Source organism: Carcharodon carcharias, chromosome 3 (genome assembly GCF_017639515.1).
Source record: "Carcharodon carcharias isolate sCarCar2 chromosome 3, sCarCar2.pri, whole genome shotgun sequence".
In the NCBI taxonomy this organism is placed as follows: Eukaryota; Metazoa; Chordata; class Chondrichthyes; order Lamniformes; family Lamnidae; genus Carcharodon; species Carcharodon carcharias.
The window spans coordinates 227022435-227039735 of NC_054469.1; the positions used below are offsets into that span (position 1 = coordinate 227022435).

Sequence of the window (17301 nt, forward strand, 5' to 3'; positions counted from 1 at the left end):
AGGTTTGGACAGGGGATCCCAGGGAGTGCATCAGTGTTTGCAGAGGCTCCCTACAGAGAAATATGTCAAAACTACTGCTTCAGATAATGGCTGAAAACAGGCGAAGCAAAGCTCTAACAGTTTAGTTGCCTCATCTGAGCTCTGAGCTGTGTTAATGCCTCAAAACACAGTCTTAAATATTTATTGTTTAGGACACATAAATAATAAAGGTTTCTCCAGGGAAGAAGTTTGAGTCGAATGGTAACTTCTAGTTTATGAACATAAGAAATATGAGGAGTAGATCATACGGCCCTTTGAGCCTTCTCTGTCATTCAATATGATCGTGGCTGATCTTCTGCCTCTGATCCACGTTCCCGCCCACTCCTCAAATCCATTAATTCCAAGAATGAATGAATGTACCAATGTACCTCATGACTTAGTGATATTGCACTATGGACTCAAGTTTGTGTTACAGCAATTTATTTTGTTGGCTGATGCAAACTGCATATTATTACATTATAATATTGTTTAAAGGGTTTGAATTCCCTTTAAAAATGTAGTTTACTTTCCCAATTCTCTCTACTTATTTCTTAAAAGCATTAACTCCTTGCTGAGTACAATTCCAAAGAGTCAGTCACTCACTTGTACATCATCTAGTGACTATTATTCATACATGAGCTTTAATAGTAAGTACAGGCTATTTGATTGCTTGTCCACTCAAACACGCACATTCTATTATATTATTACATTTTGACTATTAGGTTGTGATTAGGTTGTGAAAGGCAAATCATCTTTGACGAGCTTGATGTGTTCCCCTGGTGAAATAACGGAGAGTATCGAGGACATATGAGGGTATTGTGTTTGATGTTTTGCATATGGACTTTATAAAGGCATTTGACAAAGTACCACATAGTCAATTTCTCAGCAAAATTAAAACCCATGGGATAAAGGGACAATGGGAAAATGGATACAAAATTGGCTAAGGGACAGAAAGCTGAGAGTAATGGTGAACAGTTGTTTTCAGACTGAAGAGAATACAGGACATAATTTCAAAGTTTAAAGATGACATGAAACGCAAAAGTGTAAGTAACAATGAGCAAGATAGTAATAAACTTCAGGAGAGAGGTGGTGGTGTAGAGATATTGCCACTAGACTGGTAATCCAAAGGCCTAGGTTCAAATCTCACCATGGTAGATTGAATTCAATAACCATGAAACCATTGTTGTAAAAACCTATCTGGTTCACTAATATCCTTTAGGGAAGGAAATCTGCCATCCTTACACTACATGTGGCTCTAGACCCACAGCAATGTGGCTGGCTCTTAAATTCCCTATGAAGAAGGGCAATTAGCAATGAATAAACTTTTGAGAAAGGCTGGTAGAGTGGGCAGATACATAAAAGTGTGGGGTAACACATTTTGGTAGAGACAATATAAAACAAGTTATATTTATATAGAGTCTTTAAAGTAACAAAATATGATAAAACAATATATGACACTGAGGCACATTAGGGGATATTAGATCAGTTGACCAAAAGCTTGGTCCAAAATGTAGGTTTTAATGAGTGTCTTAAAGGAGGAAAGTGAGATAGGGAGGTGGAAAGGTGTAGGGAGGGAATTCCAAAGCTTGGGGCTGAGGCAACTGAAGGTGCTACCAGCAATGGTGGAGTGATTAAAATCAGAAATGCTCAAGGGGCCAGAATTCAAAGAGCGCAGATATTTTGGAGGTTTGTGGGGCTGGTGGATGTTGTAAAGGTCGGGAGGGGCGAAGCTGTAGAGGGATTTGAAAACAAGGATGAGAACTTTAAAACCAAGGCATTGCTTGAACAGGACCAATGTAGGTTAATGAGCGCAGGGGTGATAGGGGAATGGGACTTAGTGCGAGTTAAGACACAGGTAGCAGAATTTCAGATGACCTCAAGTTTATGGAAGGTAGAATGTAGGAGATCAATCAGGAATGCATTAGAATAGTCAAGTTTAGAGTAGCAAAGGCACGATTGAAGGTTTCAGCAGCTGATGGGCTGAGACAGGGGCAAAGTCAGGCAATAATGCCAACTAAATGGTAGCATTTTAAACAGGGTGCAAGGAGAGAGAGCCCTGGGGATCTTTGTGCACAAATCTTTGAAGGTGGTATCTCAGCTACAAAACAATTAATAAAGCATATGGAATCCTGGTCTTTATCAATAGAGGCATGGGGTACAAAAGCCAAGAAATTGTGAAAACTTTATAAAACACCAGTTCGGCCCCAGTATTGCGCCCACTTCTGGGCACCGCATTTTAGGAATGTGAAGCTTTGGAGAAGGTACAAATCAAAGTTTTCAAGACATTAAGGAGAACAGGTAGATTGAGAGAAACTATCTCTGTTAGTTGGGGAGCCTAAGACTAGGGGCATAGTCTAGAAATTAGAGCCAGATCTTTTAGGAGTGAAATAATGAAACACTTATACACACAAAGGATGGTAGGAGTTTGGAACTCTCTTTGGCAAACAGCAATTGATTCCAGATCACTTGTTCAATTTAAAACTAAGATTGATAGATTTATATTAACCAAAAGGGAGATGTGGCAAAATCAGACATATGGGCCAGGATTTCCCAGTCGGTGAGCAGGGGGCGGGGCCTGCTCACTGATGCGTAAAATGACAGGGGATGATGTCGGGCAGAACTCCCGATGTCACCCCGCCCCATTTCAATTTTCAGGTAGGCGGGGGCTCAGCAGAATCAGCTGTGCACCACCCGACCTGTCAATGGCCAATTGAAGCCATTGACTAACTCATTAAAGTAATTAATGGACCTGCCCGTCCAACCTTAAGGTTGGCGGACAGTAGAAAAAGCATGAAGCCTCATCCACGGGTGGAGCCGATCTCCCTGAGGCAGCACTTGGCCTCAGGGAGATGAGTGCGCTCTTTCATGTGCATACTCGAAACAGCGCACTCCCAGTTGAGGGAATCCCCCTCCACGCCTGCACAGGGAGCACATCACGCTTCCTGGCGGACGTCACGCTGGGCGGGCCTTAATTGGCCCCCCCACGTAAAATGGAGGTGCGCCCCCAATTGGGGGCGCCCATCGGAGGCACGCCCGCTCCTAAACTTCCCCCCTCGATGGGGGGAAAATCCTGCCCTTGGAGTGAGATCCCTAGCAGCTATGGACTCACTGAATGGGGCCAAACAGCCTGTTACTGTATTCCTAAAAGATTTACTGGAATGGTTCTAGGGATGAGGGGTTAGTTAGCATGGAGAAAATGGAGAAGTTGGGGGATTGTTTTTAGAGCAGAGAGAATAGAAAGGAGACTTAATAGAGGTATTTAAAATCATGAGCAGTTAAATGGCATAAATAAAACCTCTTTCCAATGGCTGTAGGGCACCAGCAGGCACAGATTTAAGGTGAGTGACAAAAGAAGCAGATGTGACATGAGGGAACATTTTCTTATGTAGAAAAAAGCAGTTAGAATTTGAAATGCATTGCCTGATAGGGTGATGGGCACAGTTTCAATTGTAGCCTTCTAGAGTGAATAGAACTCGAAGGAGAAAAATTTGCAGGGCCATGGGGAAAGAGCAGAGTAATAGCCAATATAGTCACAATGGACCAAACAACCCCTTCAATGCTGCATCATTCTATAATTCTGGGATCAATCATAAGAGCCCCAGCAGATTTTAACAGCTTGATAATCCAGGACTACTGAGATAAATGCAGCATTCATACCTGTAAACACAGCACTGTTCGTTGATGGAACCTTTGACCTATCCAGTCTGTTGGGAGCATCAGCTCATTTTGACTGTAAACCCACCTGGGCAGTGGGTAGAAGTGCCTCATTGCCCATATCTTGTAGAGGAGAAAGTTAACCAGGTTTCACACTCCAGATTAGCTATTCAGCAGCCTCTGATGGAACTATTTATGTCACAGGAGGTCACAGTCTGACTTGCAGGTCATGTCCCTGCAGTCAAATCGTCTCAAATATCTGTCTAGAATCACACATGAAAAATGGGGATTTGGTACAGGTGAACAGCTGGAAGGGGAAATCTCACTCTTAACAGTCAATACCTTCAATGGAAGATAAGGCTGGGGAGAAAAATCAGCAACAAAATTATTATTTCATTTATTTAGTCACTGATAGCACGATTCTTTTGCTCAGCTGGTGTGCCTGAATACAAGGAACGAGTTAACTCATTCAGCCAGACATAAAATGTGCCATGGTTGTCTTAGAGGGGTCTAATTTCCAACTAAGATTTTTGTTGAGGGTAGCAAACCAAAAATGGGATAGCTACAAACAATTGGTGCTCACTGATGATGTGAGACCTCTCTTATTTTAAAGGAGACACTTTATTGTATGCGACAGGGATCATTAGGTTTGAACCTTTTAGCTTTTAAGGCACGCCCTATTCAAGTTTGCCCTTTTAAATCCATGCAAGTGCCAATAAGTAAGATTTTAAAAAATGACTTTCATCTGCGTCGACACACGTTACTTGTGATATGAATTTTGTTTTGCCTGGGCAAAGGCTGTCAAATGTATGGCCAGTGGAACAGTTCCAGCTGGCTTGCAGTGTGCAGCACTGAATCCCAGAATAGGACACGAATCTCCCGGGTTTCTAAAAGCAGCATTGTATATTTCATGCTTCAGCAGTGGGTGGGGGAGCAAGATATCAGGACTCTTGGGAGGTAGGGTGGGGTGAAATGGGGTCTCAGAAACAGCAGGATATCAGGACTCTTGGGGGGGTGGGGAGCAGAGGCTGCTCAGGAGATGTTGACTTGGGGGGGGTGAAGAGGATGACTGGGGACAGGATTGAAGGAGAGTAGGGGGGGTCATATATGTGGGATCAGGGCAAAGGACTGAGATCAGGGAATGGAGGTCAGGAGATTGGGAGTTGAGAGAGGGAAACCTGGGATGGGGACTTGGGGGTGGGGTGGAGAGGAGTGCGGGGCCCAGAATTTCCTGCAAAGCCAAGAGCAACAACAGCAACATGGTGAGTGGGTGCAATGCTGAGAGAGGAACAGCTTGAAAAGGGGTGTGTGAAGCGTGAGGACATCACTGTGGGTAAGTAGTGAAAAGTTGTTTCTCATTGGCGATTGGGGAACAAGGGGACGAAGACTGATAATTTTCATTGTGCATGGGGAGCTGTCCTGATTTCACATCTCAATGTGTGGAAGAGTGAGATGCAGGAAGGACGACTATGGATTGGCAAGTGCCCAATTTGTTGTTGTGGAGCTGGAACAGCTACATGGCTGGAAAACCTAGTTGGGACACATGTTCCCCCTAGTTCTTCACAATTTACAGAAGGATCCTGAAACAGCACACTTAAACTGATCCATTGTTGATTTCAGGCAGGAATGCCTTAAGGCAGCAAAGGCCAATCAGGTTTTGTAAAATGGGATTTAAACTGCTGCCTTGCAAAATAGAAGCAAGTCCTCACACCCAGAAATTGGTGTACATTGTGCTTTTAGGTCCAAAAACAGGCAAGATGTATTCCAATTTCTGCCCCAATGTGTTCAAATAACTTGCTGAATGCAGGCAAGTGCCAGGATGGGCATCAGGCCAGCCATGTAAATTGAGGCTTTTGTAACACTTTTATGTTACAAAGCCGTTTCTATTTGAAGAGTCCTATAATAGTCTCGGACAGAGTTAAAGCATAGAAACATAAAAAATGAGAGCAGAAGTAGGCCATTTGGCTCTTCAAACCTGCTCCACCATTCAATATGATCATGGTTGATCCTCTATCTCAACACCATACTCCCGCTGTCTCTTCATACTCCTTGATTCCTTTAGTGTCTAGAAATCTATCTATTTCCTTCTTAAATATATTCAGTGACTGGGCATCTACAGCCTTCTGTGGTAGAAAATTCCACAAGTTCACCACCCTCTGAGTGAAGAAGTTTCTCCTCATCTCAGTCCTACCCTGTATCCTGAGGCTGTGACCCCTTGTTCTAGATCCCTCAGTTGTTGTGGAGTGGGCCCTGTTTTCTGCACACGTAGCACTATACACCAGTATAATTAGTTAAAAGGTGCAAGGCGCTAACTTCTAGCCTTCGTTACCTTGCCTGTTTGTGGTGGAAAGTGCACACAAGCCAGAAGACAGAAACAAGTTGGCTGTAAAGCTGACTGAGTATTTATTTCGGCTGAGTATGGGAAACACCTTACAGGTGGCCTTGGAACCTCTGGAGGGAGCAATGCTCCCTCATTTAACTTACAGACCGGTGCTTCCGGTGTTGCAGAAGATAAAGGCACCATTATGGGTAGCCGAGCCCTTGAAGTCATTTCAGACACTTAGCAATTCTGAGACACTACTGCACATCTGTGCAATCCATTTCCTTTACTGTTTACCAATTAGGTCAAATATTGCATGTTTTTGACAAGTTAATGACTAGAAGTCATCAATTTACCCTGTGGAACTCAAAAAACAGCTCAACACTTATAATATGCTACAATGTTATTCAAATGGTTTGCCTTTGATATACTAGAGGTAATTTATCAAGTTCAAACTGCTGGTATATATCAGAAATTCCAGTGCATACTGCCCATGATTTTCCAATCAGTAGGTAGAAAACCGGCTTGCACGGATGGTTGAGCACTTAGTGCAGAGAGGGTAGACAGGCACGGCAGGAGCTGGCTACTTGCTTTGTTGTTTTGGTTTTAATGTTGTCTTAGGTGCAGCTCAGACTTGTACACGCCCCTATTGTACATCCGGAATATTTATCCAATGTTAAAAACAACACAGAATTTAACATGGGTTTCATTGAGCGTTAGGTGAACACCCTGATATATGCAGAATGTTTGTAGGACTCCCAACCCCCATCCGTGGCTTTGTTCCCCTATCAACAATCGCTTTGATCAAGAACGGTGACCAAAGCTTCAAAGCATACAGATAAAGCTTTAGTGTTCAATCTCCCGGCTTCATTACAAAACTACCACACATGCTCACAATTGTTTATTTATTCACCAAAGCATACCAGCAATCACCCATCATCACTTATGGTCTCGGCTGCCTCAAAGCCAAGTGCATTGTCTAGCGTGGCACTGAGCCATACATATCAACAAAGTTGTAGAGCCAATCCTGGCTGGTCTCAGAAACTAAAGAACAAGAGTGAACCTTTTCCAGCCCCTCATGTCTGCTGTGCCATTGGATTTGATCAGATGCAAAAACTCACCATTGCAGTCCTAGTCTGGGGAGGGGAGGGGAGTCAAGTTCTTGACACTATCCAGAGTCTGCTCCTAAAGAGTGACATTGAATGAAGACAGGATAATGTTTAACAGCACATTCCTCACTACTGGCTATCCAGCTGCATTAACAGCTTCTTTTCATGTATGGCTGCTTAATCAATATGTTAGTCAATGTCTGACAAGTGCCTCACCATGAAGTTAATTTTCTCACTACAATATTTTAGCACACTGCTTGACAAATTCATGTTAAATCACAGTTTCTCTATTTCAATGTTGTCCAATATGTTAGCCACATGGGACCCAGATGTGGCAAATTCTATTTCTGATCAGTCAATGGAAAAATGAGTAATAGGCACTGTCGTTGGACACGTAGACGCAATACTTGCAATGTCACGGCGAATGTATGTGTATTTCAAATTTCATGTGGGTCTGTTGGCAAAATAATGAACCAAGAAACCAAGTATGCTTTTTGATTGGTGTGAGTGGTTCACTTCCTGGATGGTAGAAGAAAGACTTGCGTTTATAAAGCTACTGTTGTAATAGAAGCAACATGGCAGCCAATATGCACACAGCAAGCTCCCAGAAACAGCAGTGTGATAATGACTAGATAATCTCTGTTTTGTAATGCTTATTGTAAATATTGGACAGGACACCAAAATAATGCCAAGCAACCTTTCACATTCACCAGAGACGGTGGATGGGACCACACTTTAACATGTCAGCTGAAAGATGGCACCTCCGACAGTGCAGCACTCCCTCAGCACTGGAATGTCAGCCTAGATTTTTGTATTTAAATCCTGAAGACGGACTTAAACGTACAACCTTCTGATTCCAAGAGCTGGATTTTATATGCCCCCGCCATGCATGTTTTCAGTGGGAGGGCACATAAAATAGGGCCAGTGCCCAGCCCCCACCTTTCCACCTACCCATGAACTCACCCCCATAAAATGGTAGGTGGGCAGGGGCCGAAATTGGCAGCCCACCTGCCATGTTTAATAAAATAATTAAGGGTCAATTGAGCTTGTTAACAAGTCAATTGGCCCTGATAATATATTGCATATGGCATAACACGGTTGGCAGGGGCAGGCAGTTAGGAGTGAGCAGGCCCTTTTTTGCTTTTATTAAAAGGGTGGGAAGGAAGGGGGGGTGTTGCCATCTTAGGGGAGTACTCTTTACACACTGGGAGCTACACATCAACCGCAAACCCCGCACCCCCCGCCCCCGCCAAAGATGCTTGAAAGACATTGACTAACATAAAATATATGGATCACATGGCCATTCTTAATACATGAAAAGAAGCTGATAATGTAGCTGGATAGCCAGTAGTGAGGAATGTGTTGTTAAACATTATCCTGTCCTCATTCAATGTCGCTTTTTAGGAGTAGACTCTGGATAGTGATTAGAAGTGAAGAACCTGACTCCCCTCCACAGATTATGGATGCGGGGCAGGCTCACATGGAGTGAGCGGGCTTCCAGCTGACTTTCCTCTTGGGGTGGGGAAGGTGAGCCATTGCCCCTCCCACCCCTGCAAAAGGCACTCCCAAGGCAAGAGTGGCTACCAACTGAGCCAGAGTTGGCAACTAAATAGTGGTAGATGTTTGTTAAATAAATATACGTGTGAGCTAAGTTTACCTATGATGTTAATAGGTATGCAAGACATTTCCTACTAAAATTAGCACATGTGACTAAAACAGTGCCATCACAACCACACATGTGGCTACTCAGCTATTTCTATTGGACAGTATTGCTCTAACCCAATCTCGTTTAAAATAAATGATGTTAAAATACAGAAGAAATTAAACTCTCGTGAAACACTGCCTCCAGTAGGGGGAAGAAAGATGTGAAAATCTCAGCCGGCATTTCTCCAACAGAGACCTGTCCATTTATTTATTTAAGTAAAATTGAATAACTTATCAGAATACAAACTGCAGAACCATCACAGGTATGGATCTATGAAAACTAAAAATAATCTGGATCACATCCAGAAGCAAGTTAATTTACACAATCTCCACATTGTTTGTAACATGAGCATTAAACTTAAAAATCCATTTTCAAATTGCTACTAATCTAGCCACAGTAGCAGTATATTTGACAGTTGCATGGTTTAATGCCAGCACACTACATACATTAATACACATTCTTACATTTCCTAATAGACTTTCTGTGCAGCACATGTCATCTCTGACATATACACAAAATGTAAAATCTCCTGATCTGAACACACAATGACAGGACTGAATAATTAATCCAAAAGGAGATTTGTTTATACGGTACTTACAGCTTAAATCAACAGCTTTCAGATTGCAGGGTTTCATTTAATCTGAAATCATTACTGCACTATACTTTGCTTAAAAAATTATACTGTAAAAATCTGACTTGATAAGCCTTTTACAATGGACATGCATGCCTATGGGGAAAAGCTTATTCCCAAACTCATTTGTATTCAGGCTCCATATAGACCTGCAGTATCCCTTTTACAATGATGTACTTGCCAACTTAAGGTCAATATTATAAATTCAAAATTGACTACTGCACCTTGCTATATCTGGGAGTATGGGCTGAATTGGAAAGCAGATGAGTCAATAAAGAGATTATTCTAAAATTTAAATAATATGGTAATGAAAATATATAAGGTATCAAGTTAAGCAACTGCAGTAATAAAACCATATAGATAAATGACAGGTATTGGAACAGTAGCTTCCTGTGTACTTTACAAAACGCATACTTTTTAAACCAGATTATGGGAGGCATTTTTTAAAATGATTTATTTTTGAGCAATTTTATAACCCTCCATTTTTTTTCTGTCGTTCTTCAGTCTTCCTAGCCCGTGGTTGAGAATGCAGTCAGGCAACCTTGGTCTGGACTTCAACTAATGCTGCCTTGAACTGGCCACAAAGAGGCAGGCTAGAATGGCCATGCAGTACTCACACCAAATTTCTGTCTTCTGCTTGGCAGTTAGTCACAGAAGCACAGCTTGGTGGTATGGGGAAGGTGAACCTGTGTTGCTGACTACCCCTTCTCCCTGGTGCAGAGCGTTGGGTTCTCCACCACAGTGCTCCTGAAGTGTTGTGGGTGGATCTTATGTTCCTGGCAAAGTGAAGCTGGAGATGGTGAGCTGCTGGTGCAAGTGAGCCAAAAGTCCTTTCCGAGGGTTATTTTATTTCCATAATTAACCCACGTTCCCTGTAGAGTTTTGGCCTGAGCAGGTGGCCAAAATGCAGACATGAGGACCGCATTGCAGTCGAAATACAAAGAGATGCAGTAACTTCATAAGACATAGTGCATAGGAGCATTATTTTTTTTTTTGAAGAACCTTTAGAATGGCCAACAAGCCAACTGAACTAATTGGTAGCCTTTTTCAACAATAGGCATCGGAAGCAAAATTAAAGTGAAATAAAGAACTAATATTTCTAAGGCCCCTTTATTATATCCTCAGGATATTCTCAAAGTATCTTACAGTGAATGGATGACTTTTTAAATGTAGACGATTTTCTGCAGGCAACTGCAGCAGCCAATTTGCACATAGGTCCCACAAACAGAAATCAGATAAGTGACAAGGTCATCTATTTTGGTGGTGCTGATTGAGGGATAAGTGCTGCCCAGGTGACAGGAAATACTCCCCTTCTCTTCAACAACTACTGTCATGAGTACTTTTTTTACATCCACCTGAGCTGACAGACCAGGGCCAGAATTTACACTCCCCCGCCAGCGGGTTTTTAGACAGTTTGTGGGGGGGGGGGGGCGGGTGCGGTGTGTGTTGGAGGGAGTGTGAAATTGGAATTTGAAGGGACGGAATTCTCTCTGGGTTCCCACCAGTCCCCTGATCACACAGCGATTTTATGCTGGGGGCAGGCAAGGCCAGAGATGGGAAGCCTGCCCTTGCCCCAGTTGGCCACTTAAGGGCCGCTTCCCACCCAGCCTCAATTTTTAAGCTGGAGGGAGGATTGAAGTTGAGTGGGGAGAAGCCCAACAATCGACGGTGTTAGATCCCAGGCAGGAAGGGTGTGGCACCTCCCTCCCCTCATGGCCTCTCCCCAAAACCCCAATTGCCTCCTTCGCACCCCTTCAGGCCTTCCCTACCCTCCCCACCCTTTAAACTTACCTGGGCTTCCAGTGCCCGGACGTTTCAAGGCGTCCTCCTGCATTTCCTCACCAGTCAACCACAGCTCCTGTCTCTGCAGGGACTGGAGAGCTGATGCCAATTACATTGGCCGGCAGCTCTCTAAGGCAGGACTTCCCCCGAGTGAGGGGTGGAAGACCCGTCTGCAGCCACTTAATGCTCATTCGAGTGCGAAATTGCTGTGGGGCACTTGCAGTCAGCAGGCAACTGGGGAGTAAGACACCGCCATCCAAAAAATTCAACCCCAGGTATTGGTTTAACATGTCTAACTGTGCAATACCCTTTGGGTATTGAAATCTCAGCCTAGATTATAAGATAAGTTTGAGAGTTGAGGCTTGAAAAACAACAACTGCTCCATTTATATGTTGCCTTTAATGTAGTAAAACATCCCAAAGTGCTCCACAGGAGCCTTATCAAATAAAATATGACGTAAGGAGATATTAGGACAGATGACCAAAAGCTTGGTCAAAGAGCTCGGTTTTAAGGGACATCTTAAAGGAGGAAAGAGAGATGCAGAATTTTAGGGTGGGAATTCCAGACTTTAGGGATTCAGCTGAAGGCTTGGCCAGCAATGGTGGAGCAAACAATATTCAGGGATGTGCAATAGGTCAGGATTGGATGATTGCAGATATCTCAGAGGGATGTATGGTTTGAGGAAACTACGGAGACCAGAGGGATTTGAAAACAAGATGAGAATTTTAAAATTGAGGCGCTACTCTGCTGGGAGCCAGTATAGATCACCGAGCACAAGGGATGATATTACAGACATGGAAGAAGACGATTTTAGTAATGGCACTGAAATATGTTTGGGAGTTCATCTCAGGATCAAATGGTTGCAAACGGACTGGATCAGCTGGATTGTTACCTGGCTGGAGTCAGTGGCTAGGATTGAAGATGATGGCTTCGCTCTTTCCAATATTTATTTGGAGGAGATTTTTGCCTTTCTAGTACTAGATATCGCACAAGCAGTTTAAACAGAGACAGTGGAGAGGTTGACAGATGATGGTAAGGTTGAGCTGGGTGTCTTCAGTGAACTTCTGGAATCTGCAGTCATGTGTTTAGATGATATTGCCAAAGAGAAGCATGCACATGAGCATTGGAGGGGTCAAGTTTAAATCCTTGAGGGACACCAGAGGTAACCTTCTGTGGAAGCTGAAAGTGAAGTTAATTGAAGGTGATTTTCTGACTAGGAGTCGAAAGTTATGAATGGAACCAGGTGAAAGCAATCCTACACTGAAAGATAATGGTGTTGGAGGAGAATGGTGTGGTCAATCATATCAAAAGCTGCACAGAAGTTGAGAAAGACAAGGAGGGGGGGTTTGTCATTGACACAGTCACATATTGTGTCACTTGTGACTTTGATAAGAGCCATTCTGGGAAAGATGGAAACAGATTTGGGAGACCACATATTCAATGACTTTGGAGAAGAGAGTTTGGAGATGGGGAGCAGTTTGCAAGGGCAAAGAGGCCAAAGGTTTTTTTTTAAAAAGAGGGGGGTTGATGACAGCAGATTTGAAGAGGAAGTGAACAGTATCGGAGGAGACAGGACCTTTAACAACATCAGCTAATATGGGGCTTGGAGGGGAAGTTGAGTGGGTACCAGTTGAGTGGGAATAGGATTGAAAACTGACAACTTTCTGACTTAGAGGAAGTTAGCACTGAGCTAAGCTGACACTGAAAAATAGTCCAATGTGAGTGTACTAAATGGAGATTGTGGCCCCTACACCTGATTCCATAGCTGGTGAACTGGGTGTCATGCTGCATGTAGTAGATACAAGTGGGATTGCCTTGGCTGGCACCTTCTAAGCACCCCTTCTGAGGGGGCAGCAGGGCACCAGGTCTGGCACGAGCTGGATGGTCTGTACAGAATTCTTGGGGGGCTGAGAAATAGGGCAAGACAACATATTTTAAACAATATAGCAGTGTCAGCATGCTCACCAGAAGCATTTGCTTGGTAAATAGCTGAAGACTCCATGCCACGAATTGCTGCGTACTGACATATTCACATTTACTGGGCATCTGTGCTAAGCCTTACACAAACTTCCAGCTATTTAATTGCATCTCAGGCATACCCACACCATAACCAGGCACAAATTTAAGGTGCAACATACATCATCAAAAAGCATCATACATCAAAGCATTGCAATGCAAATAAAGCAGTTGATCATTTACTGACATGCAGGCTGGTTATATTATGCATTGTACTTATTCCCCTCCAAATTAGAGTAGTTCACACCTGTTAGTGTGAAAAAATGCCATCTAACTGAAAGATGCAAACCAAACCTTGACACAGTCTCACAAAGTCACTAGAACTAGATGGGACGCATTCGAGGATGCTGAGGGAAGTAAGGGTGAAAGTTGCTGAGATACTGGCCATAATCTTCCAATCCTTAATAGAGGTGGTGCCAGATAACTGGAGACTGGCAAATATTATACCATTGTTCAAAAATAGTGTAAGGATTAACCCAGCAACTACAGGCCATTCAGTCTAACTTTGGTGATGGAAAAGCTTTTAGTGACAACAATCTGGAACAAAATTAAGTCACTTGGACAAGTGCAAATGAACCAGGGATGGTCAGCACAGATCTGTTAAAGGCAAATCATGTTTAACTACCATGACTTGAGTTTTTTGATGAGATAACAGAAATGATTGACGAGGGTAATGCGGATGTGGTGTATATGGACTTCCAAAAGGCATTTAATACAATGCCGCACAACAGACTTGCAGCAAAATTGAAACGTATGGAATAAAATGGAAAGTGTTAGGACTAATATGATTTGTGTCAGCTGTGACTAAGTTGGTAGCATGCTTGCCTCTGAATCACAAGGTTCTAGGTTCGAAGCCCACTCCAGGGAGCACAAAAGTCAAGGCTCACACTTCAGTACAGTATGGAGGGAATGCTGCATTGGTAGAGGTGCTGTTTTTGAGGTTTAAAGGCTGTGAGGCAACAAGCTCCTCTTGTCACAGGGGAGACAGTGGTAATGTCACTTTTTGGACTTGTAACCAAGAGGCCCAGCTAATGCTCTGGTCATTCGTGTATATCAAGAAAAGCAGCGGCCCTAATACCAACCTCTCGGGATCACCCCTGTCCGGATACAACTGTCCACCACTACTCTGTTTTCTATCACTCAGCTAACTTCATACATCCAAACATATGAATTAGGAGCAAGAGTGGGCAGTTCGGCCAGAGCATTAGCTGGGCCTCTTGGTTACGAGTCCAAAAAGTGACATTACCACCGTCTCCCCTGTGACAAGAGGAGCTAGTTGCCTCACAGCCTTTAAACCTCAAAAACAGCACCTCTACCAGTGCAGCATTCCCTCCATACTGGGGACATGGGTTAAAATCTCATGGCAGCAGATGGAACTTACTAGGGGTTAGCCAGGAAAGTAGAATTGAGGCCATAAGCAAATCAGTCGTGATCTTATCAAATGGCAGTGCAGGCTCGAGTGCCTGAACTGCCCACTCTTGCTCCTAATGCGTATGTTTGGATGTATGAAGTTAGCTGAGTAATAGAAAACAGAGTAGTGGTGGACAGTTGTATCCGGACAGGGGATCCCGAGAGGTTGGTATTAGGGCCACTGCTTTTCTTGATATACTCGAATGACCTGGACTTGAGTATGCAGGACACAATTTCAAAATTTGCAGACAACACAAAACTCAGAAGCACCGTGGACTCTGAGGAGGATTGTGGTAGACTTCGAGATGTCCTCCATCTCGGCGGTGGTGGTGGAATAGGCAGATACATGGCAGATTAAATTTAATGGCGAAAAGTGTGAAGCTGCACATTTTGGTAGGAAGAATGAGGAGAGGCAATATAAAATAAATGCCACAAGTTTGAAGGGAAGAGAGAGAGACCTGGTTGGGGTGGGGTAGTGGGGCTGGTGGTGGGGGTGGGGGTGGGGTGGTGTGGGGTGGCATTTGAGCAAAATTATTGAAGGTGACAGGACAGGTTGACATAGTGGTTGTAAAGGAATACAGGATCCTGAGATTTATGAACACAGGCATGAAGTACAAAAGGAAGGAAGTTATGTTGAAACATTATAAAACTCTGGTTGGTCTCAACTGGAGCAGTGTGTCTAATTCTGGGGACCACACTTTAGGAGGAATGGGAATATTTCAGCAAGAGTGCAGAAAAGATTTACAAGAATGATTCCAGGGATGACAGGCTTCAGTTATATGGATAGATTGGAGAAGCTGGAGCTCTTCTCCTTAAAGAGAAGGTTGAGAGGATATCTGATAGAAGTTTTCAAAATCACAAGGGGACTATACAGAATAAATATAGAGAAATTGTTCCCATTGGCTGAAGGATCAAGAATCAGAGCTGCCTAATTTAAAGTGACTGGCAAAAGAGCCAACGACGATATGAGGAAAATCCTTTTAGCACACCGAGTGGTTAGAATCTGGATTGCATTGCATGAGAGCATGGTGGAGGCAGATAAAAGAGAATTGTATAAGCACCTGAAGAGAAAAATTTGCAGGACGATGGGGAGAGGGTGGGGGAGTGGAACTAGCTGGGTTCCTCTCGTAGAGAGCTGGCATGGTCACAATGGGCCTGAATGACCTCCTGTGCTGTAACTATTCTATGAAATCACTGGCCTTTCCTTTTCTTGGTAAAAGCCTGTACAATCAAAGCAAAACATAGTGGGGGTAGCAAAGAAGCAGACCTTCTAAGCTTCAGAAGATATCATCCTGCTCTTGCATCTTTCCTTCACTTACGCACTCCCACAGAAACATCCACTCAACAACACCACATCTCATGCTCATCGATGTAAATTTTTATTTTCAATGCTCCTGATGCTGAGCATTATGTAGATTAAAATTAATTGAGGCAAAATTGGCAATCAAAACAAAAATCAGTACACTCTCCTCCTTCAATTTTCCATTAGAAAAGGTGTGAAATTGGTTGCCCTCTCAAACAAGGCTTCAGTGACCTGTGGAATGGTGCATTTCAGGTAGACTAACATGGCGTGTCACTCGAGGCATCTTGAAGTGAAAAAATTACATAACAGCTAAAAGGATGGTAATTTGTCTTTATATAGGTTGTACCAAACAGAAACAGGTAATTTGGCTCAACCAGCCTAGGCCAGCATTTATGCTCTACATCTTGAGCAGTAACGTGAGTTGACCTTCAAATCAAATATCTTCTCCATCACAGAAGACTGTCACCCCTTCAACATTGCTTGTCTTCAGCCCACCTCAGCTCCTTCGGTTCTTGAATCCTCACACATGCTTTTGTCATTTGGATCACTTTGAAGTTGACCTCCCATCCTGCAATCTGCATAAACTGCAACTTTATCTGAAAAAAAATCTCACACCAAGTTCCACTTGCCCATCATCTTTGCTGACCCACCCTGTTTCCTCAGCCCCCTTTCATGTTTCACTCCTCTCTTCCTAAATAACTCCCACCCAAAATTCACTGTTCATCTGACTCTGGTCTCCTGTACACCCTCCCTTCCACAGCATCCCGCTTCAACCATTTCGTCACATCGTTGCCAATATAACCTTCAGTTGCCTCAGTCCCACTCTCTGGCATTCCTTTCCTAAACTTCTTTGCCTCTTCAATCTTCTTCCCAACTTACAATTCCCCTTTCTGAACAAACCTTCGCAGCCTCTTACTCTTCCCTTGGTAGGTTCAGAATCTGTCTCTGTCATGTCCATTTGAGAAATACTTTGGGACATTTTCTATGTTAAAGGCATTACGTAGGTGCAAGTTTTTGTCCTGCCAATGAGATACATCAGAAAAGCTACCCCATTATTCTTCCTCTTTCTTAGTAAACTCAACCCCTCCACCTGTACATATTTGTTAATTTACCATGGAGTGACTGGTCTTTGGCTCCAGCTCCGCTGAAAATAAGGTACTTATTGTCTTATAAAAGTTTCTTGTAATTTTTCATCTCTGCTATCAAGGCACTCAATTGCTGTGTAGCATGCACACTGATGAATATAACCAGCTGCCCTAACCATGTACTCATGTTGGTGATGCCTATAATTTTTTTCCATGATGGTAAAAATATAAATAATCGATTAATAGAGGTCTTTTTATTACTGATTAT

At 43.2% G+C, this 17301-nt stretch overlaps 1 protein-coding gene across 4 annotated transcripts in view; it reads right to left on the reverse strand.

The window, feature by feature from the left end:
• The window catches only part of ulk4 (unc-51 like kinase 4), a 425974-nt gene that overhangs the window by 124562 nt on the left and 284111 nt on the right, over positions 1 to 17301 (reverse strand). The window contains exon 32 of one of the 4 annotated variants that reach the window (XM_041184967.1): positions 7114 to 7177. The exons of the other annotated variants lie outside the window; for them this stretch is intronic. Within the exon in view, the coding sequence (XP_041040901.1) occupies positions 7124 to 7177 (54 nt within the window). The 3' untranslated portion in view covers positions 7114 to 7123. The remainder of the gene's footprint in view (positions 1 to 7113; positions 7178 to 17301) is intronic. 4 annotated transcript variants of the gene reach the window in all.